Source organism: Ambystoma mexicanum, chromosome 4p (assembly GCF_040938575.1).
Source record: "Ambystoma mexicanum isolate Mex_15411 chromosome 4p, UKY_AmexF1_1, whole genome shotgun sequence".
Lineage (NCBI taxonomy): Eukaryota > Metazoa > Chordata > Amphibia > Caudata > Ambystomatidae > Ambystoma > Ambystoma mexicanum.
Window position 1 is genome coordinate 852,814,302 of NC_090927.1, and position 25,799 is coordinate 852,840,100.

Here is a 25,799-nt window from a genome sequence, read left to right on the forward strand (position 1 = left end):
GCATGTGTCTGTTAAAGGGACACCACACTCCTCCTTTTTCATAGCAATAACAACAACATCACAAAATCACAACCCACACAAAACACGTGGCAAATCACACTCTCTACTGAAACAGGTGAAACAGTCTCCAGCAACTCCTGGCTGCTTGACTCAGGAGTCCAGTACATATTCATCAGGCGGGCAGGGGTACCACTCCCAGCTCACTGGGGATACCATCTGCTCCCTTCCCAGCTCGGCCTCTCCTCACCTGCATCCCCTCAGTCCAGGGGAATCTGAGAGTAGTCCCACCACCTTCATTAGGTTCTTCGGCACAATCTCTGCCCAGGGATGCTCCAGGCCTTGCGCCATCTCCCAGCCTCTTGAAGAAGCCGGCATTCTTGGTAACGGTGGCGTTTCCATCCGAGGCTGTCACCATAGACACTTTCACTGCAATCGCCTCCATGGGGCTCGGTTTGTATGTCAACAAGACCCTTGGGGGTGCCTATTTCTTACTATTACCTCCTCTCCCAGGACTAACTGGTGCTGTTGAATCCCCCTTCTCACATTCTTGCCCTTGTTTCTTTACCTCCTCTCCTCCTCCACTTGCGTGTCATCAATCACAGCCGGTTCCCAGTCACCTGCGTCAGTCAAAATGCCCCTCGGGCATCTCTTGAACATCACTTCTACTGGGACTACTCCGGTCGAGCAATGGGGAGTAGCTCGATATTCCCTTAGGAACTGGTATAGGGGCCCTTTGAATACAATGTCCCTGCACATGGGCGATCCTAAACACCTTGTTGAGGGTCTTCATGAACCGTTCTGCTTCGCTGTTGGCCGAAGATTTCCCCTTGGAAGCGAAGTCCATTGCATGAGCGCAGGGTCTGGGGCAGGCCATGGGTTGCGAATATCTTTTCCAGTGCCACTACCACATTGTCAAATGACGCAGAGTCCAAGAATTCAACTTCCGGGTACCTCGACCACTGGTCCACCATCACCAGGAAATGGATGTATTTCCCTGTGGTCTCGAAGTCCGCGTGCACCGCCACCCGCGACCATGTTCCTCGAGGCATGGACTCAATCGGTGGGTCCCTCTGTGCCGGGATGCTGCAAGGCACCACACATAGCCCTCTACAAACTCCTCTGCTCTCAGGCTTTGGTTTTGGGCATTCCTTGGTGGCTTGGATGCACTAGATCAATCACCTGCTGTATCTTGTTGGCAGGCATGATCATCCTGACCCCCCGCAGCAGGAGCACTGAGTCCTTGAATGTCAGCTCATCTCGAACCCTCCATAGCTGCTCCAGAGTCACTTGCGCCACCTGAGTACTCGTACCCAGGCTCTCCAGGACTGACTTCCATTCCCCCCTCTGCAGTGTGTCCCTAAGGATCCTGATGCACTCATCACTTTCTGACGCACTGTTCAGTTCCTGGATGGACATTGTGCTCGGGGTAGCCGACTCCACAATGAGTTGTACATGCTCGTCAGCCTCCTTGATGCTGGTCGCGTCCTCCACTTCCTGTTTGTCCTGGTGGTGGCATGACAAATAGTCAGCCGTGTTGTTTGTTCCTGGCGGGTACACCAGTGATACGCTATACTCCAGCAGCGCCAGCATCCACCTCTCAATCTGAGCTGGTGGCTTCAAAGATGAGCCTGCCATGATTGGCAGAAAAGGCTTGTGGTACGTCACCACTGTATCCAGTCTACCCAGTATATATCGGTGAAAGTGCATGTACCCCCATAGCACCCCAAGGGTCTCATGCGCAATCTGGGAGTAACTCTCTTCGGTCTCCGACAGAGTGCAGCTCGCATATGCAATGGGTCTCACTTTTCCTTTGTTGTCCATCTGTGTTAGAACCACTCCCATCCACCACCACCTCGGATGGAAGAGATGGGTCGAAGCATGCCATTGTATCTTCAGCTGTGAGGGCTCTTTTTACATCCTCGAACGCTGCTTGCTCAAGAGGGCCCCACTGCCAGGTGGTATCCTTCCTCGTGAGGTTCCTCAGGGGGTCTGACCATGTGGCCAGGTTCCTTATGAACTGCCTGCAGTGCGTCACCGTACCCAGGAAGCTGCGTACTTCTGTCACATTCTTCTGAGGCCTTGCCTCCATTATGTCCTTGACCTTGCAGGGGTCAGAGGACACCCCTCCTTCTTTAAACACAAAGACAAACAACTCAATGCTTACCCTCAGGAACTCACACTTCTTCCGATGCAGCTTTAAGCCCAGTGCTTGTATGCTATGCAGGGTCCTCACCAGGTGTGCCATGTGCTCTAGCTCTGACTTGCCAAACACTAGGATGTTGTCACTGATATTCAAGAATCCTTCTAGGTCCACCAGAGCCTCTCTAATCAAGTTCTGGAACACTTCAGGAACTGACGGCACACCGAAGCTGAGGGTTCTGTATCAGTAAAGTCCCCTGTGTGTCGTGAATATTGTGATGTAACTGGACTCAGGGTGTAACATGACCAGGTGGTACCCAGCCCTCAAGTCCAGCTTGGAGAATAACCTTGCACCCTGCAGCTCTGCGATGATGTCATCAATCATAGGGATAAGGTATCTCTCCCTCTTAATCGCCTTATTGGGCAACTGCATGTCCACGCAGATTCCGGTAGATTCAAGCTATTTGTGTTTTTTGAGCAATCGCGATGGGTGACATCCAGGGCATCGGGCCTTCCACCTTTTCGATTACGTCCAAGTTCATGAGATTCTCCAGTTCCTTGTCCACTAGCTCTCATAAATGAAAAGGGACTCTTCAGTGCTTCAGGGCCACTGGCTGGATGGACTCGTCAAAGTGCAGTCGCACTAGCTCACCGACCATCTGGCCGAGCCCCATGAACAACTCAGCAAATCTTTCGCAAACCACCTGCAGATCCTCCACAAAAACACTACAGGCAAAACTGACGATTCCCAGTGCTTCTGCCGCAGCACAACTCAGGAGAGTGTTGGTACTCAGATCCATGACAAAGAAACATGCCTTGATTGAACTGCTGCCATGCTCCACCTTCGATACGAATGCCCCCACCAACGGGATGCACTGATCTCCCCCGCAAGTGAAAATGCATGCCTTTGGATGTTGAATTATTGGGGGCATCTCTCATGTCTTCGTAATGCACCCTGGCCATGACATTAACCGAGGCGCCTGTGTCCACCAACACCGGCACTGGCGACGCATCCCCCTGCACAATGCATTTTGGCTGCCTCATGGCCTTAGATCTCAAAACGCTTACACTGGAGATAAAGAAAATGTTCTCATCATCTTCCTCTTCCTCCAGGTCCTGGGCAGCTCCTTCCTCCTCCTGTTCCACGAAGGCCACATTAGGTGGGTGATGCATCTGAATAACCCGGCCGGGATGGGGCCTCTCTGGACAACCACTGGTAACTGAGCCCTGCACATGCAAGCATAATGGTCTACACTTCTGCATCTTTCACAGGCCTTTCCTTGTGCTGGACACTCTGTGGGGCGTGGAAGGTCATGCCCACACTTCAGACACAACTCGGGCGACCTGTTGGTTCTGTCCTTCTTTGGTCCAGTGGGCCATCGGGCCCTTCTTGCCCCTTGGCCATGGCCAATGGCAAACACCTCCTTAGACTTGCCAGGGTGAATTGTTACATTCATCCTCAACGCAAGTATGTCTGCCACCACATGCGACCGTCTGAGCTCAAGGATGCAGGGCAGCATGAGGCCTGGCTCACGTAACTCTTGTTACCAGAGCTTGCCAGACACACATAGTTGGATCATTTTGTTGCGAATCATGGCCTGATCATTGTCCCAGTCGCTCAATGTCGCCATGTGCCACAGGCGGCCAAGAAAAGTATCTAATGACTCATCTTCCTTCTGCCTCACACTACACATGATAAACCTCTCATAGGCCATGTTCACGAGAGGCATACAATGTTCACGTAGAGCATTCTTCGCTTCAACTCAGGATTCATCCACTGGTTGCAACGAATGGAAAATCTGATGCACTGCCGGACCAGACGAAAACAAAAGTGTAGCCACCTTGCTTTCCTCATCATTCTCTACAGTTGCTTTGAAATATATATGCATATGGTCGATCCATGATTTCCACCTCAGACCCAGGCTTGATGGTGCCCTTCAGACATCAAACACAGCCAGCACAGCGCCAGCAGTGGCGCCTCCTAAATTCTGGCCGTCTGCCATGTTGGTGAGTGCACAATCACCCCTACCTTGCTAGGGGCCGCAACCCACACCGGAACCAGAGTAGAAAATCCAACATGGGTGTCATGCACCACAAAGGGTTATGTAATCCCCAAAATGTCCTGCTGCTCCAAACTGAGCAGAGGAGCAGTAATAAAATTGAGTGTGCTGAAAAGAGAGGGGATGTCCCCAGGAACAACCCCTCTCACTTTCTTTCCCAGATACACTCAGCACAAAAATAGAGTCAATGGTGTAAGCCCCACTTCCAACAGAGAGGAGAGCAGAAGAAGTTGCTGAGATATACCCACGTGGCAGTGGGTTTTTCCAAAAATGTGGCTTGAGAGGCACAGAAACACTCCTCTTGGGAGCTGCAACTTCCCCTACCAGCGCGGCACAAAATGGAGGCTGAAAAATGCTGCACGCGTTGGTGCCGCGGCATGAGAGAAACTCGTTTGTCGAGTCACAGCTCGTATCTCACCGCTGCCTTAGCCCAGCAGATCCGTGCATGCATAGACGACCACCTCATCGTCAATGTGGAAAGGGACCCCCTGCTAAGAGGCCTCCCTTTGCACCGTGAGCCCCCCTGGCCAACAGAAGACGTAGGAGACTCTGCTTGCCATCTGAGCCTCATGTGTGCCCTGGCAAGCGCATGTGACACGCCCCATTCATTCATTTCCACATGCGACAGAGTTACGTCACTCCTCTGCGTGTGTCTGTTAAAGGGACACCACACTTAGCCCCTCACAAATCAATTTTCTACTTTCCCCGATTGATTAACCGCACTGGTAAATGGGACTACATCACTACTTCTTTTAATTGGCTCCACATTTGTGTATTATTTAAGATGTGATGCATAACATCGAGTGTGCTTGTAGTATAACATACCTTGGTCGCATTGTGGCAGATATCGCCATTGATTGTTGATTGATGAGAAAGGTTCCAAATGTGAACAGGATGGTAGAATGTTATTCCTTGAAACAGGCGGTTTGGTTACCAAAAGAGTAGAGGGTGCCTCGCCGGTGGGGTCCTCCACTAAAACCTGTTTGGACACATACTAAGACTGGCCTGGCTCATTCAGTACAAATTGGGACAGGAGAGAAAATTAGCCCCACACCTTGGAGGACTCTGCCAGCCATGACCACTGAGGAAACTCCAGCCACCGCCTGTGGTCCCCGGCTGCCAACCACATCATCACAGGTATCGGGCCATGGAGGGACCACAAACAACCACTTCCTAAACAGAAGAGGGCTGCCCACAAGACAGACCCCAAGCATCTGCTCATCGAAGCAGCAGAGATTTGATCTATACACAGCAAAGCAATTTATTTTTAAACATCACGCTGCACTAGAGAAAAGGACCCTACACCATTGGCATAAAGTATCGAGTGGGAGCTCCATTGACACATCACAACTAAGACGTTGGAATCAAAATCCAGGCATCCATACAGCTGCAAAAATCAGCACAGTGCCATCCTCATATGGTGCAAAGGTAGTCAAAATACTCTCTAACCTGTAATGACTCCTTCCACTATGTGCAGAAATGAAAGGACTGAACGGCATACACGCAATGTTAAGCCCCAAGTTCATGTAATACCATACGTAAAAAGAACAGGGAAGTAGAAAGCACGAACCCCAAGCACCCAAGGAACAATAGAAACAACAACTTGAAACGTTACACACAAGCCAAAATCCACAGCATTCCAAGTATACACAATATACCTGCCCTGTGCCCTTTCCTCTCTACAACTGGTGAGACATCCATTCAATGGGAACAATAGGTTGATACCTTCCAAGCCTACGTAAGGGCAATAGGATGGACACAATTTAGTGACCACCTTAAAGAAGCAACACTACAGAACAGTTTAGGTGGAGAAGGGTTATGTGTATTTTGCACACTACCAGATACCCAGACACATGAGGGAGCTGGAGACGCATTTGCCACTGGCACCACCAACAAATATGACCTAGCAATTACCAAGTTAGAAAGACATTATGGCAATAAAACAAATGTCATCCTAGAAAGACATTACTTCTGCACTCGGAAGCAACACAAAATGGAGCTTAATTGCCTCTTGCAAATTTACAGGCAACATAGGCACATACTTAAGAGATCAATGAATGCTTCACACGGCTGATCCCAACATTCAGCAGAGGCTTTGGCAGACCAAATACCCCACAATGGGGACACGCTATTGATATAGCACAATTGGCCGCGTGAGCTGTGAAGTGAGTTGTAAGTGAGCAGTCTGTGACTTCTGTGCTGTGCACTTCTGCTCCTTCTCTGCTCTGCTCGACTTTGCTGGGATTTCCTGCCTGGACTTGCCTGCTGCGGTGTCAAAAATGGGAATCAGCGTGTTAGTGCACGTGTGAGCTGTGAAGTGAGTTGTAAGTGAGCAGTCCGCTGGATGTGGCTCATCTTACAACCTATCTTTCCCCGCGTTCAACGGCGTCCAATGGTGCAGTAAGAGTTTGCCTCCTTGGGAGACTGCTAGACTGTGGTCGCTGGGTCGGGTGACTGCCTTAACGACTAAAGGAGGTTATACACAATACAGACTAGGTCAAGGGATTTGTTGCTTGGAAGAGTATGTGGGCGGTGCTGGCTGGGTCTCTGAGTGGCATCTGAGCGGAAGCCCCCCTTCAGTTCCCTTCTCTTTCCTCTTTTTTGTGCGCAGAGTTGGAGTCTGGCTAATGGGAGGACATTTGTGGGGGTGGATGTAGACCAGGGGGATGCCCTGGCGGAATCAGACTCAAACCCCCCTTCCGCAAATAATGACTCGCTTACCATCATGACAGCTACGGAGCAAGATGCCATCAATGTATTGTGCAATGAGATTTACATGCTGAGAGATGTGGAGGTACCAGAAATCGAAGGAGATGCCTACCTGCCAGAAAAACCGTTCACCGGTTGAAACTCTTAGTGTTTTCTAATGGAAACAATGTAGTCATGGAGCAGGGCTGCCCTGGCTGGTGGCTTTGGCACCTTAAGGAAGAAGAGCAGTGGTAACCAGGGACATGGATAATTGTGTTTCCAGGCAAGTAGAAATAAGGGGTCCTTTGGACAATTGGATTACTTCTGCCAGAGAACCAGAACAAAGGTGGCTGGAAGCACCTAAAAATCAGGAAGGTAAAATAGAGTCATTTGACGTGGATAACAATTTAAATCCACGCCCACATATTAGTTCAAAAATTAAAAGTGGAGATTTCTCTGTGGGTCGGGAGATAAATGGCCTTCCTACAGGATCTGAAGCTGGCAAAATTGCACCCTTTGACCCTACCCTATTCGGAAGGTTGGGAAACTTAGTAAAAGTGGAAGAGACAGTCCCGAAGGTTGACGGTTCCTTTTTAAATTGTACCAAGTTACTGTCCCTACTGAAGAAAGTACCTGGGTTGTCTGCAATTAGCAGCAGAGATCTGCTAAGGATCGGCTTCCCCTAATGGGATAGTGCCACGAATTGGGCACTTATTTAATTAAGCTTCTCAGCTATTGCTGCTCTGTTGTGTGCCAGTGCGGGGGCGAAACAAACATTAGGATTCAAGCTGATTGTGTGCCATACCCATCCTTTAGGATCTTTTGGTGCTCAGCTAGACCCTCAAGATAGGTCTTGGCTTTAGTCCTCCCACTCAGTTCTCGAATGTTAGCTTTGTAAGTTTGAACTCCCTAGGTTTTAATAGTTTTATGGGCAGCTAAGATAGACAAAAAATCTTCTTGAAGACTCAAATATTTTTTTGCAAGAAACATAGGTGTGTGCTCCACTGGTGGTGGACGGGTTTAGGGTTATCCAACAAAAGTCTATAAAAGGCCCTACAGCCAGACCCTCTGGGGGTATGGCTATACTAATCCAAAACTCTATGCTTATAGAAGCAGAGCCCCATAGTGAAAATGTTTATGGTCTACTGGTAGTGGAAGTAAAATTGAAGGGGGTATGCCATCAGCAGATGTCACATTTAGTTAATATACACAGCAACACAGCTCGCATAGAGGTGGGTGCTCTGACGGAAACATTCAGGGAAATGTGTGTTCTTGTGTGATCAAAAGAGCTCCCATATTATGATTGCTGGGGATTGTAATACTCCTTTTTATTGGGCTGGAAGGAATAATGGGGAGGGTGTATTACAGAGGAATGAAGGAGGCGACGGTGAAGGCTCACTTTGGTTAGAACTCTTAACCACATGGAATATGAGAATTTTTAATGGGGTTATAAAGGGGGATGTTCCTCTTAGCCCTACTTGGCAGTTAGGGGAGAAGACTGCTTACTTAGACTATGTTGCTGTAACAACTGACCTGTTCGAGCTATGTGAGGAACTGAGGGTGGTGGATTCCAATTGGAGTGATCATTCGCAGTTCTGACTGAGTTTTAAGGTTCCTTTTGCTGTGGCTGGTGGGTCTATGGTGAGTGGTCTGATAGTTAATCTGGCAGGAAACAGAGTCTCAAGATATTTAAGGAGTCTAGCTGGATTTAATAATCATGTCCAGAATTTCCTGTCAGAATCATTTGATGGGCAAAGGCATGTTTGGATTACTCCCAAATGCTTTGAGGCATTTCTGAAACGTTTCACAGGGCAACCCGAAGGGGAGAGCAACAGATCCCATCAGTATGATGTGGTGATACAGCCTCCCTGCCTCTATCCAACTGCTGGTGTAGCTTCTCCGTGTCTGGGTGAACTTCTGATGCTTCCTCATGTGTTGCGCTTTCTGTACTCCTCTCCCCTGCTGTAGTCCCAGATGACTCAGATGATGCAATTGACACCTGCCCACACTGTCTGCTACTACACAGTACTCTGATCCACCATTTCAAGTCATGCACTGGCTCCAAGCCATTCCCTGCCCTTGGGGTGGGTAGTTACTGTATCCCTACAACCCACTGCCAGCACTTTGCACATGGTGACTGCACTTGCCCTTATACTGCCATCATGACACCACATTGACATTACTTGTTTTGTGTTTTCATTGATAGTTGATGCCTTACACATGTACTGCTCTGCACCCACACACTTCTGATCCCTGTTTCTCCCTTCAACATGCCTATTCACTTGTGTGATGTCAAAGTGACCTAGCATTGATGTATCCATGTGCCTTCCTTCACTGTATTTCAACACCCTAGCGTTGTTGCATCCTGTGACGCATGTATGTTTTGTCTTAGTGATTACCATGTGCTGTCTAATGGCATGCATTTCACATGGATCATGGACAGTAGTATTTGAGTTCCAACTAGGTCTGGTTGACAGTAGTGACATGGCTATGCTACATGCCATCTGTGTGTTGGCATCTGTCATGTTTGTGGGAGGTCTATGACAGGCAGAGGCTTGTGTGTGATACAGGTGCTATGCACCATGCAGTACATGTGTTGGCTTGACATTTGACACACGTCCATGTCTGCTTTCAGTGTCCCCTTCCATTTGATTGTCACTGCATGCATGCCTGAGTTTGTGTCATGTGTGACATGGCTGCTCATGTATTGGCTGTGTACATTGTGATACTTTGGTGTGTGGTATGTGCTGTTAACATGTCTGCTCATGTCTTCTTTTCATCTTGTGCAGGTGATGAGGCAACGGAAGCAGAGGGGGAGGAGGTGATGGCGGAGGGGGCGGAGCATTCAGGGCCCCAACCAGGCACCAGTGGAGGCCGTGGTGTGGTAGGCCATGAACATCCATTAGTGCTCCAGACCATCCTGTCCAGGGGTGTCCCTGACTACACCTCTGAGGATCTCTATGCCACTCATTCCGAGTTTGGAGGTTAGTAACGGTCCTTACCGGCATGGCGTAAATAGCGTGTCCGGGCAGTCATCAGTCCGCTAATATCACGACTTCGCGGGCTGGAGTTTTGCGCCATGCCGGTAAGTTCATTACCACCATGCCTTTAAAGGCACCTAAAATGCCCTTAGCGGCATCAAGCATAGCGCAGATAGCACTACCGATAAGGTCCAATGCGGCATTAGCGGTGACCATCAATTACAGTCACCACTAATAAGCGAAACCGGAAGTAGCGTCATCGCACAGGAACGGGAAGGAGCGCGGTGGCCATCTTTAAAAACACAATCCATTGCCATCCTCACCACACAGGACCCATTGGACTGCTGTTGTCGTGAAAACATCCTACTATCACACCACTATGCCCAAGGCCCTGAAAAAGAGAGCTGCCCACCTGCGGAAGGAGAGATTTAATGAGGATGAGCTGCAGATGCTGGTTAACACACAGCAGGAGCATGCTGGGACAGTTTTCTCAAACAACATAAAGAGGGAGGCAATACTGAAAAAAAGGAGGTCTGGGCACTTGTTGTTCAGAAGGTCAGTGCTGTTGGGAACACCCCACGCACAATCAAAGACTACCGTAAGCGCTGGGACGACCTGCGACTTAGAGTTCGAAATATTCTGTCAGTGAACACGAGCCAGGCAATGGGAACAGGAGGAGGTCCCAGCTCACCAATCAAACTCACCCCATGGGAAGACATATGCACCAGCCTGATAGGAATAGAGGAGATAGAAGGTAATGGCGAGATGGAGTGTGGCGCCACAACATCAGGCGATGGAGGTGAGTGTCCTAAGAAAACATTGTAATGCCAAGTCTGATGAAAGTCAACCAATATGTCAGGCCAAAGAGTCAAGCCATGGTCCAACACGCACACATTCCCAGCAAAGTAGGCGGACGCATCACAGACACATGCAGATGACTGCTGCTGGGCAATGCTGTACCTGACACATACCACACAAAGATGGAAATGCCATGAGTCACACAGCGTGCAGGCCCAAAATACTATGCATGTCAGATAGCATTGCTCTTGGCCAACATGAGTGACGATGACATATGCCTGCATAACCCACCCATGTATCCAACAACGTGCTCATCCAAACACAAATGCCTATTACCCCTAATTGTGTGTATGATCAATTGTCCAAATGTATGTATGATGCCTATCAAAACATCACTCACGCCGTCCCTCTCTTCGACCCCCACAGGCTCTGACTATGACAGCGATGGCCAGGACGCAACCCCTGCAAAGGCCACACCCTGGAAGAGGTCCCGGGATGACACAGACCGCCCTTCGACCTCGAGGGGACAACCCAGGGGCCGCCGTGCACCAACATGCAAGACACCCCAGGTAGCCATTACACCGGTGCTGCCAAGGCCCGTAGAGGGCGAAGCACCACCACCACCCATTGTCCATCCTGAGGAATCAGGCGTGGCACCACATTCAGAGGAGTCCAGTATGGCTGGGGAGGTGGCAGCCACAGCACCCCTGGCTGTGGAGGACTCGCAGGATGACATATGGGTGCCCCTTGAGGACGATGTTTCGGAAGTGGTCCGTACGCCCAGTCCACTGGCATCCCCCAAATATCGTCCCTTGAAAGTGACCACGCCACCACCCTGGAGCAGACTGGTCAGGAGCAGATGGAAGGGAACATCAGTCCCATTTTGCCAAGTGTGGAGGTTGAGCAGGCTGAGCAGGACAGCCAGGGAGCATCAACCTCCACAGGGGGCCACAGCGGTCAGAACAGCTAACTGGCCTTATGCGGCAGTTTGTCGAGGACAACAGACTGGCCAGACAAGTGGTGTGAGAACTTCGCCTCTCTAGGCAGGTCCATCACAGAGAGCCATCCAAATCCATTGCAGATAACACCAGCTGCCTCTGCGAGGAGGTCTCGGCCCACTGCCACGTCTTAGGCCGCATAGCGGATGCCATGGAGGCAGGGCATCCGGCTACCCAATCCCTGCAGGCGGCCACACCGTTGTCATCCAGTTCGACCCAAACGAACCCTCTCCGCAGGTCGTTACGTACCCTGCGCCAGCAAGACATGCCGCCACCTGGACCAGGGAGTGCCAATTGATAATCAGGGCAGCCTCATGTAGGCATTGGTGACTCAATGGGACATGTGTGGGGGAGTTGTGGGGGGAAGGGAGAGCGGGTTGATGGTGTGTGGGGGAGTTGTGGGGGGGAGGGGGTGAGGGTGGTGGAGGGTTTTTGCACTTTCGTTATCATTGTTATATTTAATACACCCGTTGTGTGAAAATCAAAACCTGAGTGGACATTCATCATTGCGCATGTGTCATTTATTCATATACAGTGCATAGTGTACATGTACCCCCACACCCAGTGCCCTCTGTCCAACTATCATGTCATCCTCTGCTGCCATGTGTGTCAGGAATATTGTGCAATCACTGACTGGCGCACAATACACTGTGCATCGGCACCACAATGATGTCCAAGCACATCTTCTTCATCCCCTTCATCATCACCAGGTGGTGGCAGTTCAGGGGGCAGGGGCACGTTCCTGCGGATACACATATTGTGCAGCATGACACATGTCATGGTGATCTTGGCCACCTTCTCATGCCTGTAGAGGAATGCCCCACTCGTGCTTTCAACAGGCCAAAGGTCTGCTCGATGACCACACGGGTACAGGTATGGGACCGATTGTAGTCCTCCTCGTGCTGGTTCTGTGGGTTTTGGACAGGGGTGAGAACCCACGGCTTCAAGGGATAGCCACTATCACCTGCATGAGAGGCAATGAAAGGTAAATGTTAGGCGATTCATTATGGACAGCTGTACTGGTCACACATGCCTGCAGATTATCGTTGCCCACATGCACATGTCCCTGGATGCATTTACGCCATCTTCAGTCCCTCAATGTGTCCTGTGCCATGGAATAATGGTGTGGGTTGCATCTTCAAGATGATACATGGTGTGCAATGACGTCTTGTTGCACATGCATTGTGTATGCATGGAGCTGTGTTCGTGTCAAATTTGTCATGTGTTGTGTTCATTCCCATGGTGACATGCAGCACTCCTGTGGGTGTGGCAGCCTTGTGACAGACAGTGGATTCCCTAGTTGGTTCAGTTCAATGCACTCCCAGGGATGCTTGTCCTGTGTGGTGATTTGCTGGAGACAGCAACATAGTGCATGTGCACTCCATCATGCTGGATGGCGTTACAGAGGGTGAGGGCCACAGATCAGTGGTGCATGTGTTGTGGGATGTGGGGTGGTTTCCTGTCAGTCATGTAGTGATAGGTGTCGACCTTACTTCATTCCTCTGGGATTTGGGTGTCATATACCATTTGTGATGCTTTGGGGCACAGTGTTCAGTGATGTGCACATCGTGCAGTCACATCAACATTGGCAGCATGGTGGTGTGTGCATCTCTCCCCCCATTTCAATGCCATGTGCCAGTCCTGCAACTTACCAAGCAGCCAGGCACGTCGTCCAGCATGACGCTCCATGAAGCGTGGTAGCGTGGAGTTCTGCAGGACCATAGAGTCATGAGTTGATCCGGGATATCAGGCACAACAATGTGTGATGATCTTGCTGGCATCGCATAGTATCTGCACATTGATGGAGTGGTATTGCTTGCAGTTACGGTACACCACCTCCATGGCATGCAGGACCACCAACTCCACGTGGGTGCAGTCGAGGGCACCTACACAATTTGGCATGCCTACCAGTGCATGGAAGGCAACTTTTGTATCAAATATCTCCTGGGGAGTCTGTGGTAGGGATATGTAGTCCCTTGTGTGCTTGAGGAGGGCATCCAGCACTTGGTTCGGAATCCAAGAAAATAAGGGTTGTGATATGCCATGCATGTGCCCCACTGTGTGCTGGTAGGTGCCTGTGGCAAGGAAGTGGAGCACAGACACTACCTTCAGTAGAGGGGGGATGGCAGTGCGTATTTCAATGAGGCTGATGATGTTGTCGTGTATCATGTCCACAATGGTGGTGATGGTGTCCCGGTCCAGACGGTACAGAGTGTGGATCTGCTCAGGGGTTAGGTTGAAAGGAATGGCTCTGATGCAAGGGATTGGGGGCTGCCTGCATGGTAACGTGGCTGCACTGGTGGGGCATGCTGGGCCTGTCTCACCCTCCTTCTCCTCCTGCGTCTCCTCTGTGGTGCCGGCTGTTGTTGTTGTTGTTGATGTTGTGGCAATGCAAGCATGTCCTCCAGCTCCAGTAATGCTACTACTATTGGAATCATCTTGGTGTGGGGGTGGTTGTGGTGTGTGGGTGTGCTCATTTTGTACTGGGACAGACTCCATTGCCTCCACCTGTGCTGATTGTGTGCACCTGTGGCAGTTGGGAACACTGCTTAAGGCATTTTGCGGTAGGTCGGAGATGCCGGCATTTACGGCATGCCGGTAACCACTTTTAATGCCTTCATGATGCCGTTATTTGAATGTCCGCTTCACTTGTTATCTCCTCCAGTTTACGGCATGCTGCTATTGCTGGCATCATGGCCCACGTGCCTGCACCCATGCCGCTATTAGAGGCACTGTACTTTACGATGCTGCTAATAGCGGTCTGGTTGGTCAGAATAGCCGTAGCGGTAAGTGATGCCTGTAATCCTTTACCAGCATCGTTTTTCCCTTAGCACCAACCTCGGAATGACCACCTATGTCTCAGATGTGGAATCGGATGTTGGACCATATGTGCTGTCGCAGGTGAGTAATTCTGGCATGGATGCTGTTCTGCCCGACACATCTGCAGTGAAGGTAGACACCTCAAGCGGCCAGTCAGTGTTGGAATGTCTGCCTGTGGCGGTTACGGATGCAGGGTCACGCTCCACACAATTTTCTCCTGGTCCTGGGGCAGCAGATCAAAGGAAGAATGCAGTCCTGCAGCCACAGGGAGTGCCAGCACAGCAAGGGCCAGGGTAATACTGTGTGGGAGAATTCCATGTATGCCATTGCACAGCAACAGGGGTCATCATGTGAGATGATGGCTCAGGGCGTGGAAAGGGTGGGCGATTCCATTCTCCCCCCGAAAGGCAGGTAGAGCTCCAGCAGCAGGCAACGCAGTCCATGTGCCGCTCACACAGGCAGGACATGTTGGCCGCCAACAGGGACAGACGGGCTGAACTGGGGGCTGTGCGCACAGCCATTGCTGCTGAGGCAGTGGCCCACAGGAATGCCCTGAGGGAAGAGAACACCTCCCTCAGAAGCACTCTGGCTGCCCTTATGATGGCCCAGAGTACACAGGCAGAACAGCAGATGGAGTAGCTGACACGCAACCTCTCGGCTGAACTCCTTGCAAGCCGTGAGGAGGTCTGTGTGTCACGTGAGGGCTTGAAGGCAGAAGTCCTTACTACACGTGAGACCTTGCAGGCTGAACTCTGTGCTGCATGGGGCCCTCCGTACCATCATCCTACAGAACCAAACCTTCCAGACCTGCATGCTTGCTGCCAGGGAGGAGCATGCCAGGGCTATGCGTGGTCAGGCACCCTTACTACGCATATCTTCTGATAATCCACCAGAGGGTGACGACAGCGACTACAGTACTCCCACTATGGCCTAGCTGTGCAGGCCATGAGCCCATGGATGTTTTTCTTTTTTGTTCTCAACATCCACGCATGTGGGTGTTGAGGTGCACCCTGCACCTCCTCCCTCCTGTGTGGACCCCCACCCCCTGGTCGACCATGTTTTTTTTTTTGTCTATTGTGCATTCATGTAACAGTGTGTTGCCTTGTGGCATCCGAAGGCATCCACTGTGTGTACCGGCTGGGCCCATACAGGCTTGTCTCGTGTTTGTGGCTTGGGGTCCAGACACATGTGCCACTCCTGCTTCCCCTTTCCATGGGCTCGCAAGGATGGCAGCGCGTGACAGTAACTTACACAGAGGCAGTGGGCTTCCATCATTTCTGAGGCCCGTCTGAAGTCCAAAGTGTGTATACACCCCTAGTGGGGATTCATGATGGTTTCACCAGTGCATGGTTGACATGCATTTTCGTTTGTATATTGGTAAATGTGCATATTTACATGTTACATCTTCATGCGTTACCTTGCCTGTCTCCATTCTTGATGCACTTCATGCTGTATGCGGTACCCTGTCATATTTTGCTTGCAGCCACACACTCAGGATGGGAGGGGTCCATGTGGTGGCTTTGTCGCATTGAGACACTTATGCTATTGTGATTGGTAACTATCTGACATTGTCACTGTTGGGTCCTGTGTTCATGATATGTTATGATGGTAAATAGGTGTTCATGTGTACAGATTGATTTTGATGTGGCAGGGGGAGTTGTCTCTGGTCTATTTCCATTTGTCAAAGTGCACTTTGTGACAGTTGTGTCATGTGTTGTGCATTCATTTTGGAGATTTAACATTGCGTGCCATGGCATGGTGTGTCGGGTGGGTGGCATGGGGGTTGGGAGGGTTTAGGTGACATACCAGTATTTGGATGTGCTGTTTTGCAAGGGGGTAGTGGGATCTGAACCTTGATTGTGTGCCTTTTGGTCACATGAGATTGGGTTTGTTTAAGTAGCTAGGGATACACACAATGTGCTACTTCCAAGGGCACATTCTCAGGGTGGTAAGATTCTGACAGTTGACTGTCCCTTTGTCATCATCGATTGTCACCTGGAATGTGCCAGGCCTGTGTGCACTCTGGCAGGGGTGGGATTTTAGGTGAAAAATTGTGCCACAAGCTGGGTACGGGCTGCCTTGCCACGTGCTCTTTCCCCTCCCATGCGAAGCGGCCATGAATGTGGCTGGGGATGTGGGGGCACCACCATGTCCACTGGTACGCCCCACCGTGTTGCAACGTTGTGCAGGACACATGCTGCCACAATGATCCTGCACACTACTAAGGGTGCATATAGTAGCTGTCCACCAGAGCGGTCAAGGGAGTGGAAATGTGACTTGAGGACTCTGAATGTGCGCTCCACTATGGCCCTGGTTGCAATATGGGCTTTGTTGTATCTTACCTGGGGTGGTGTGGTGGGGTTCCGTATTGGCGTCATCATGTAGGTAGTCAGAGGGTAGGCACTGTGCCCTGGGGAGGTGATAATTGTTGTCATTAGTTGGGTTTGTCTATTTGTCTGTGTGTGACATGCATGCATGTGCACAGGCATTTGTACTCACCAATGAGCCATGTGTTGCCATGCCTCCCAGCTTCCAGGACCCGGTTTACGGGTGACATTCTGAATATGAAACTATCATGAGTGGACCCTGGATAGTTTGCATAGACAGAGGTGATGATTCCCTTGGCATCGCATACGACCTGCACTTTGATGGAATGCCAGTGCTTGCGATTGTGATAGATGTGCTCAGTGGCCCTAGGTGGACGTAGGGCCACATGGGTGCAATCAATGGCACCAAGCACTTTTGGGAAGTGTGCCACCCCGTTGAAGTTCTGTACCACGGCCTGCCTTTCTGCAGGTGTTCTGGGCATGTATATGTGCCTGCAGACTGAGTGGTGTGCAGTCATGATTGCCAACACCTGGTGTAGGCAGCATGACTGCATGGGCTCTGAGACGCCCCCAACTATGGCAGTTGTCTGCTGAAATTACCCAGTGGCCAAAAAATGCAATACATTAAGCACCTTTTCCAAGGTGCTCCGTTCTTAGGATGTTGGGAGGTCATCATCCCACTCAGTGACCAGGTCTAGGATGATATGAGGTGGAAACCTATACCTGCTATAGACCTGGTCATCAGGCATCCCAAAAAGGCTGGTCCTGGGAAAAAAAAAGTGGGATCTAGCTATCCTCCTCCTCCTGCGGTGTCCCACAATCACTGCTGCGAGGAATGGTGCATTCATCGTAGTTGTATACATGCGTTTGTTGTTTGCGTGCCGTTTTATGCTGCGTGGGGGCGCTTATGCCAACTTTCCCCTGGCGTTCGTGTTTCCGGGTTTGTGCGCCTTTTGCTGCACACCGGTTAGCCCTGCTCGATTCCATGAATATGTGTTGTTAGCGCGCGTGGTAGTGTTGCTGGGATTTTGTTGTGAAACTTCCCCCGTTACGCCCATATTTTTGCATGTTGTTCCCCATTCCATGTGTTCCGCCCCCTTTTTAGGTGTGTGCGGTGGACGGTGTGTGCCTTCTCTGGCCATCTCGTGCAGAGCGAGCCTCCCTGATGGCGCAATGACGTGTAGGACCTGTGTGGATTCAGCGCTGGTCACGGGTAAGCCACGCGCAATGTGTTCCATGAATCTGTAAACATGTGCTTGCGTGCGTTTTGCATGCATGCGCTGCGTTTTTAACGCTTGCACCCTGTTTTCGGCGCACATTAATTCCATGCTGTCAATTATGCAACTAATAGAAATACAGGGTAAAGCCCCACAAAAAGACCAAGAGCTATGGAGACGAAGGGGGTGTTCTTTATCCCTCACAGAAGCCCTATGTAGACAGGAAAGCACTGGAAAGCCAGTGATGCCAGCAGCGTTACTAAAGGTTGCACTTGAGCAGCTGCAATACCCTGCGCATGTAACCCGAGAAAGTCTTGCTGCCACTATTGCAGAAGACTGGGTTGTCCTCAATCTATTGGAACACATTGCACAGTTCATTGTGAATTGCATCGTGTGTCAGAGGTTTACAGCTGGGCATACACTGAGAACAATTAGAGGAGTAATATCTCACCCAAATGGCCTATTTCAGTATATTTGCATATTGATTAAGTCGATATGCTGCAGACATGTAATGGATATAGGTCTCTATAAGTGGTGGTGTGTCCCTTTTCTCAATGGATTTAAGCCGGTCATTGTCATTGTACACATCACGATGCCACCTGCGCAGCAAAGTTCCTAGTGCTCAAAGTATTACAGAGATGGCGTATGTGCGAAGTGTTAAGGTCTGATAATGGGCCACACTTTGTCAATGAGCCATTTGAACAAATAGGGCTTTTATTGATTATAAAGCATACGTTTTCTTCTGCTTATCATCCACAAGCAAACAGGCTATGTGATAGGCTCAACAACCTCCTAAAGGAATGAATAGCAAAGACCTGATTCACTTTGAAAAAGGGATGGCTATATTGCCTACCTCTAGCCTTGTATGCCCTTCAAAAGCAGCCAGGTTCAGATCATCATTTTACGCCCCATAGATTAGTAAGAGGGCACCACATGAGGACGCCCCTTATGCCCCCATCAGTAGTGATGCCCAGAGTGTAGCGCAGAGTCTAAGTGATTAAATGCACGATTGACATGTCTGACTACCAGTGTTTCTTTCATTTCAGATTATGTCAAACATTGGAGGCGGGGTTGAGGAATATGGAAGAGGCCCATTATCCAATCCAACTGAATTATTGCCACCACCAAAGTTGTATGTTGGAGATCAAGTGATTTTCAAAAATGTTACTCGTAGGTGGCATGAGCCAATAGTTAATCGACCTTTCCAAGTGGAGGAAGTTTCCCATACTGCAGTTAAGGTATCTGGAAGAAGAGCTTGGTTACATTTGGGCGACGTAAAGATCTATAAAAGCGCGAACCTCCCTCTAGAACCCACTGACTTTGAAGCAAGACAAGAAGAAGAATTGCTGCGTGTGCAGACTTGATCGATGACCAACAAGAAGGACGACAAAACAGCGTGTGATTAAAAAACATTTATTTTGGACTGTAATTCACTGGACACTCCTTAAAATATTAGCAGGAAGTGCATGGACAGAGAATTTCAGAGCTTAAACTTACTTTTTAGAGATTCTTTGAAAGAGTAAAATCATATCAGCTCCATGCCTAAGTACCAATTCCTTATTAAAAATTGGAAGAGAATTCAATACCCAGATTCCTTTTAAGGAAAATATTTATTTTAAGAATAACACATGTTTATACTTTAGTCATACCCTACTCTCGTTAGGAGAGATGTTAATATTCTTACCTTTCTCCATGATCCAAAGAACGGTCCAGTTATGAGAAGGCTTTTGATTGCTATAATTGAGCAGATTGTGCAACTACGAATGCAATTTGAGCACATGTATTAAAACTGATTCAATGAGAAGAAAATGCAGTTGCAGGAGATTAGCAATTCAATGAGAAATGGTGTGGGACACAAACACATTTTCTGGACTCGTATGCATGATGTACATATGCATGTGTTTTCTTTTCTTCTTTCTGTATCTTACATTTCTAAGTCTTTATCATTCTGATGGTTCAATTAAAAACAAGACATATGTGATTTTTCCCAGTGTAAGTACAAATGATGATAATTTCTTTGACCTATTAGGGCATGTCAGAAGACATAAGAGGGATGCAGAAGAAGATAACCAGGGGATAAATATGGGATATTTCGGCTCACTTGGGGAATGATATGTGGTACCAACATGTGAAAAAGGTGGGGGAGAGATATCTGATGAGAGCTGCTCTGTCTGCTCTCTCATCCCCTATGCCATTAGTAAAGTAAGAACATTCATTTCAAAAGAGATGCTGGTGTATAATGCAAAGTGCCTCAGCCGTCTAGCAGCACATATTACCAGAGGACAGTTCCAAGGGAGTTGGGCAACCCTGCAATGGCGATCAAGACAGACATTCCCATACCAGGATGATTATTTCAAGACAAAGCAAATTGAAACATCCTGGATGGACAGACAAGATGCTTGCGTATCCTTCTGTGGGACAAGACAAAGTAATAATTGAAGGCATGAAGAGGATGAATTGCTCTGACAAAAATGAAAAGGCTGGAATGCCTAGATGCTAGGAGACCTCACAGCTGTTAATCTTTGGAGGAGTGATTACGACCAAAGGGTGGGAAGATGGTATAATGTGCTGTGAAGCTCATCTACTGAGGAAGGAAGCAGTGCACAAGGTGCAGAAAGTGAATGATGAGTTCCTAAACTCATGGGCTAAGAACTCTAAACTGCTGACATGGGTGGATGATGAAGCAGGACCACTGGCTGTAATCCCATTGACTAATGCAACGATGTGCTTTCGAAGTAACAGTAAAGTCGGAGTTGGAGAGAATAAAGGGTGCAAGAACATAATTGATATCCCAGGAATGAGAAGAGGACTGCTGTTCTAATGGATTGATATTGGGCCTTTGGATCCAGAGCATATATGAAATTGCCCAGGAACTGCCGAGGAGTGTTTTCCATTGTACTCATCTTTGTTCAGCCTTGGTGATTCCACAGAGCGACCTGAATATCGAGGGATTTCCAAAAGTGGATGAGCACTTGAGAAAAGGAAGGTCACTTGCACTCCAGCGGATGAAAAGAGATAATTATTTCTCAATGAAATCAATAAAGGCTAATGAAGACATTCCTGATTAACACAAATTGTTCAGCAAGACTTCTATGATAATGACATCTATATTTATGCCTGGTCTCCAAACAGTAGTGAATGCCATATGGTTACAAAGTACCAGATGGGAGCTGTTACAGACAATAAATGCCACTATTAAAGGATTTAACGCCACAAAGGACAAGTTGAGGGTCATAAGGTTAATGATCCTCCAGAACAGGTATGTCCTGGAGATGATTACAGCAATGGAAGGAGGTGTTTGTGCCTATGTCGGGGCTTCTTGCTGCACTTTCCTACCAGCTCATGAAGGCTGCTATAACCATGTTGACAGAATTGCACACAGAAATGGAGGAGACAGAGGCCATTGGAGATGACAATTGGTTCTCAATCCTGTTTGCATGGATTGCAGACTAGATGACAGATATATTCAAGTTCCCTGGAGCAATATTGGTGATGAAAATGTTTGGATTCTGTGTTATAAGGATAATAATTGTACAATGCCAGAAAACAGCAAAGAAAGAACTGGGAATGAAGATCAAAATTGATGTGAAGGATGAAACAGAAGACAACGTGCAGAATGACAGGGCCATTAGAGACTTCATAAAAGTATTGTGGCACCTGAAGGAACAAAATTTTGGTACCCAAGAGATCATAGGAATTACGTGGGATGTTGGGTCGTCTGTACCCCAAGTGGAGTAAGCAATTACATGACCTGGAGTGTGGACAAACACATAAAAAATGTGGGCACCCTGAGGGGGTGTCAGGATTCATCCCAGTAAACACTTGTTGAAAGGTTCAAAAGAGCCTTTTTTCTCATCACAAAAGCCTGATACCTCTACTCCTATGAAAACGTCCTATTCCTGTCACAATGCTGCTCACACAGTCTTTTCACGTCCTGTTTTCCATTGGACTCGTCTCCACTTTCCGAAAGCACACGGTGCGGGATTACTATGGCGACTATGGCATCCTCTCCATGCTCGTCACGTGACCCGCTTTTGAGGAGGTGGAATTAGGCGAGTTTGCGGCCACCCCATTATAACGCTTCCGGGTTGCCGCAATCGCCGCTTCTGATTTTGCTTTGGTAATTTTGGCTAAGCTCCTGTGTACGTTCGGTACTTCTTGCCTTTTGATCCTTTCTGACCTTGCCCTTTCCTGGTTCCCTTCTGAAGTCCTCCTGGTAACGAATACGGCTTGTGTTACGACTATTCTTTGCCTCCCTACGCAGCCCACAAGTTATCGAACTTGGAATGTTTTGACCATTCTTTCTGTCATCTTTCAATGCCATATCGTCTGCGTGTTAACATCCTCACGTTACACCGCTGAATCAAGTTTTGCAGGAAGACCTTTCATCGCATTACTATCACCATCCGCCTGCTCGGAATAAACAACGGGAGGAATCAACATCATACCCCATAGAGAATCTGCATAACCCGAATATTACCGCATGAACTAGAGACTTACCAACGGTGCTAAAGTCGACAGGCGTCCTCGTTCCGTCGGGACAGGCGCTGGACTAGAGACTACTGCACCCGCGTAGGTGTCCTCGTGCCGTTGTGTGTTTAGGGTCAGGCTGGGTTGTGCAGACTTTCTCATTGGCAGGGGTATCTTCCTCCTCACAGTGTAGTAAGTACATTATTGATTCTCTAGACCATAGTGTTATAGTTCCTTGAGTCTCGTGGTGATCATAGTTTATTTCCTCTTCTGCAGTCAACGGTGTTCCTGCCTCCTTAGAAATCTGGTGTTCCGCCTCCTTAGACGTCTGGTGTGGTGTTTTCCATCTTTCAACTAATTGGTTTATTTGTTTTTATTTTGGAAGTACAAAGAGACACATTGGTAGGAAGAACTCTACAGCTACTCTACAAGTTCAACTACCATCTTCTTGATCAGATATTGGTTTCCCTGACAGGGGGGTGATGAAGATATGATACCAAAGAAACCCTTCTTCAAGAGAAGATTCAAAGAAGCAGAAAAACTTGAGGAGGTGGTCGAGGACTCGACCAGAGGGGGGAATGTATAGGAGCAGACATACAGGAGATCCTTCCTCCCTACCTCCCCTGTATTGGAGACACAAGACCGTGCCCTGTATAACACCAGCTATTGTACCAATACCACAGCGAGTATTTGGAAGGCGTTATCCATTAAGACAACCGTATCAAATGTATCCTCGAGTTGATGATGGCCTACAGGTGAAGATACCTGAAGGAATATGATAAAGAGCTAAGAAGACGGACTGATGACGTAATAATAAAGTGTGCATGAAGTTCTGAAATACTGAATTAAGACAATGTGCCCCACTTCAAGTCCGGCGGTAACCGTACTGGTAAAACCAACAGGTTTCTGCCGGACTTGTAAGATTTACCGGCGCCTGGCTTGCCGGTAACACAGGGGACTACACTGACATTCCGGAAAGTCAAGCGCCTGTAAATTGTAATTCCCCATTCCCATTTCATTTAATAACGGTGCCGGTGCTTCTGTTATGGCTTGCTTACCATGGTCGCTGTGTCTGGCAGGGTCTTCCCTGTTGGGCACAGCAGCTCCGGCAGGCAAACCGGTAGTGTGCCGGTCCTGAAACAACAGTACCGGTAGGCTTACCGGCCCTGTTGTTTACAGACTGGCATGCTTGTAATGAGGCCCAATGTATGGATCCTAGAGGAGAAATGACGCAGTAACGAATCAAGAGAACCTTACAAGTGTAAAAGAAGAAGACTACACATTAGAAGTGCTGAAGAAATCAGAAGTATGATGAATATACATATGCTGAAATGCAAGATTGGACAAGTCATCATATAGGCTAGCTACAAGTAGTGAATGGAATATAGGCGAAGCCACCACTGTACAGAACTGGACATTGGTATCATGAAATAATTAAGCCAAAGACCATGGAGAGAAAATTAAAGGCTGTGTCACAGTCAAATAACAGGTTGTTGGAGCTGTGTTGTGAGGATGTCTGGCCTGAAGTCAAGATCTGAGAAGTCGAGGTCAGCTATCTACGCTAAAGAAGAACATGTGTGCAGAGGATGAATCCTCTCACGTTAAGGTGCAAGAAAGAACACAAAGGATGCCAAGTCTTAATTCATTAAAGATATTTAAAAGCTTGCAGAATGAGCAGAATCATGGTCTCTTGTAACATGGGTGGAGGCTGAAAATAGGGCTTCTACTTGGAGTTCCAGATACGATAGCGAGTTACCTCACTCCTGTGGAATTCCTAGGACAAGAATACTCTGCAAGTCCAAGTACAAAAAGAATTTCATGGTAGAAGGCATGGGTGATGAACGATGTTGGGCTAATTAAGTAGTAGGGCAGCTTCATGTCCCCATCTACTTGCACCTGGGTCTTGGCTTGCATGCTGCTAATTGAACCGAATGTTCCAGACATGGCACACGTGTGTCAAACCAATTGTATTAGTCCGTATAATGAAGGACCTTGTGGCTTGAGAAAACAATGAAACACTGTGTAACTGATTTTTCTTAAATTACATGTTTGAAGAGGTAGGCATAAATTGTCTACCTGATATCGGACAGCCAATAACAACCCTAGCTCCTATATGATTGTATTTGTAGATGTGTCCCTTAACCAATCCTGACCCTTGATAGGTTTTTACTATTGCCACATAGGGTGACGTCAGTATGATGCGCAAAGAGAGTATATCATTGTATTTCTTGCATAAATCTTTGGGAGAATGAGCGTCCATCCGTTGATGTTCGTTGTAACCTCCCTGTTTTAGAAAATTGCTAATAAAACAGCAACCTGCCATCTTCTTGAGTTTGTCCGGTTATTTGGAATTATTTTGGTGTAATCCCATCCAGTAACAGAAACATGTTTCTTAGGGCAAAAGCTCACCATCTTGGAAATGAATTTTCCATCCTACAGCTGGACTCCGCGCTCATCCCGCTGTAAGAAGGAAAATCCTTATATTTTTAGCACCCCGGGTTACCGTTTTGGCCGGGGTGGTACTGGCCTTCATCCCCTGTTGCAGGGGCTAGAATGGGGGATAACAGTCCGGAGCCTCGTTATCCGCCCTCTCTTCGCTTGGGCCGATAATTTGGCTGTTGGGCCCTTATCCCCTGTTGCAGCCCCTGAAATGGAGGATAAACACTACATTTTTTTTAGCATAACACAAAATGCTAATATAAATGTTGGAAAATCTTATTGAGTCTATCTAATTTACTGAGAAATGTAAAGTAGATGGAGTCTATCTAATTTACTGAGAAATGTAAAGTAGATGGAGTATATAAACATTTTTCTTTTAGTTCTATTTTTCTATTTTTTAACTGTGAAAGGTGGTTCCTAAATTTTTAGGAGATTTCAGAAAGTAAGTTGTGGAGGAAAATTAGGCAAGAGGCACAACACACTAATATGGAGGTGCAGGTGGACAGGGGAAGATGGCGCCCGTGTGTTACATCTAAGGGAGGGGGCAGTGTTTCTGAGGCTCTTTGGTTACAGCTTCCAAAAGCATTTCAAAATTACTCCCACCTGCAGAGTAGTGTATTGCAGTACATACAGAGTACTGTTGTCTTTGAAAGATATGGGTCAACATCCTCTTTATCGCTTGTACAGTAGCTGGTGGGATTTTGTGTCCCACAGAAGTAGGCTGTGTGGTTATAGTATTGTTTGCGGAAGATAGGTGGAGGAAGACAGCCTACTACTTGCTAAGAATGGAACCACCTTTCTTAGAGCATTGCAGTGGTTGGATTTGGTGTGGCTGCGCATGGAGGTGGTCCCGTAGGAGTAC

The 25,799-nt window shown here is 48.3% G+C and overlaps 1 protein-coding gene across 1 annotated transcript; it reads right to left on the minus strand.

Annotated features, from left to right (window-relative positions):
* Positions 1–1,732: 1,732 nt before the first annotated feature.
* On the minus strand, positions 1,733–2,245 carry LOC138452868 (uncharacterized). The gene has a single exon (XM_069605216.1). The coding sequence runs from the start codon at positions 2,243–2,245 to the stop codon at positions 1,733–1,735; it is 513 nt and encodes a 170-aa protein (XP_069461317.1).
* Between the last annotated feature and the right edge of the window lie 23,554 nt (positions 2,246–25,799).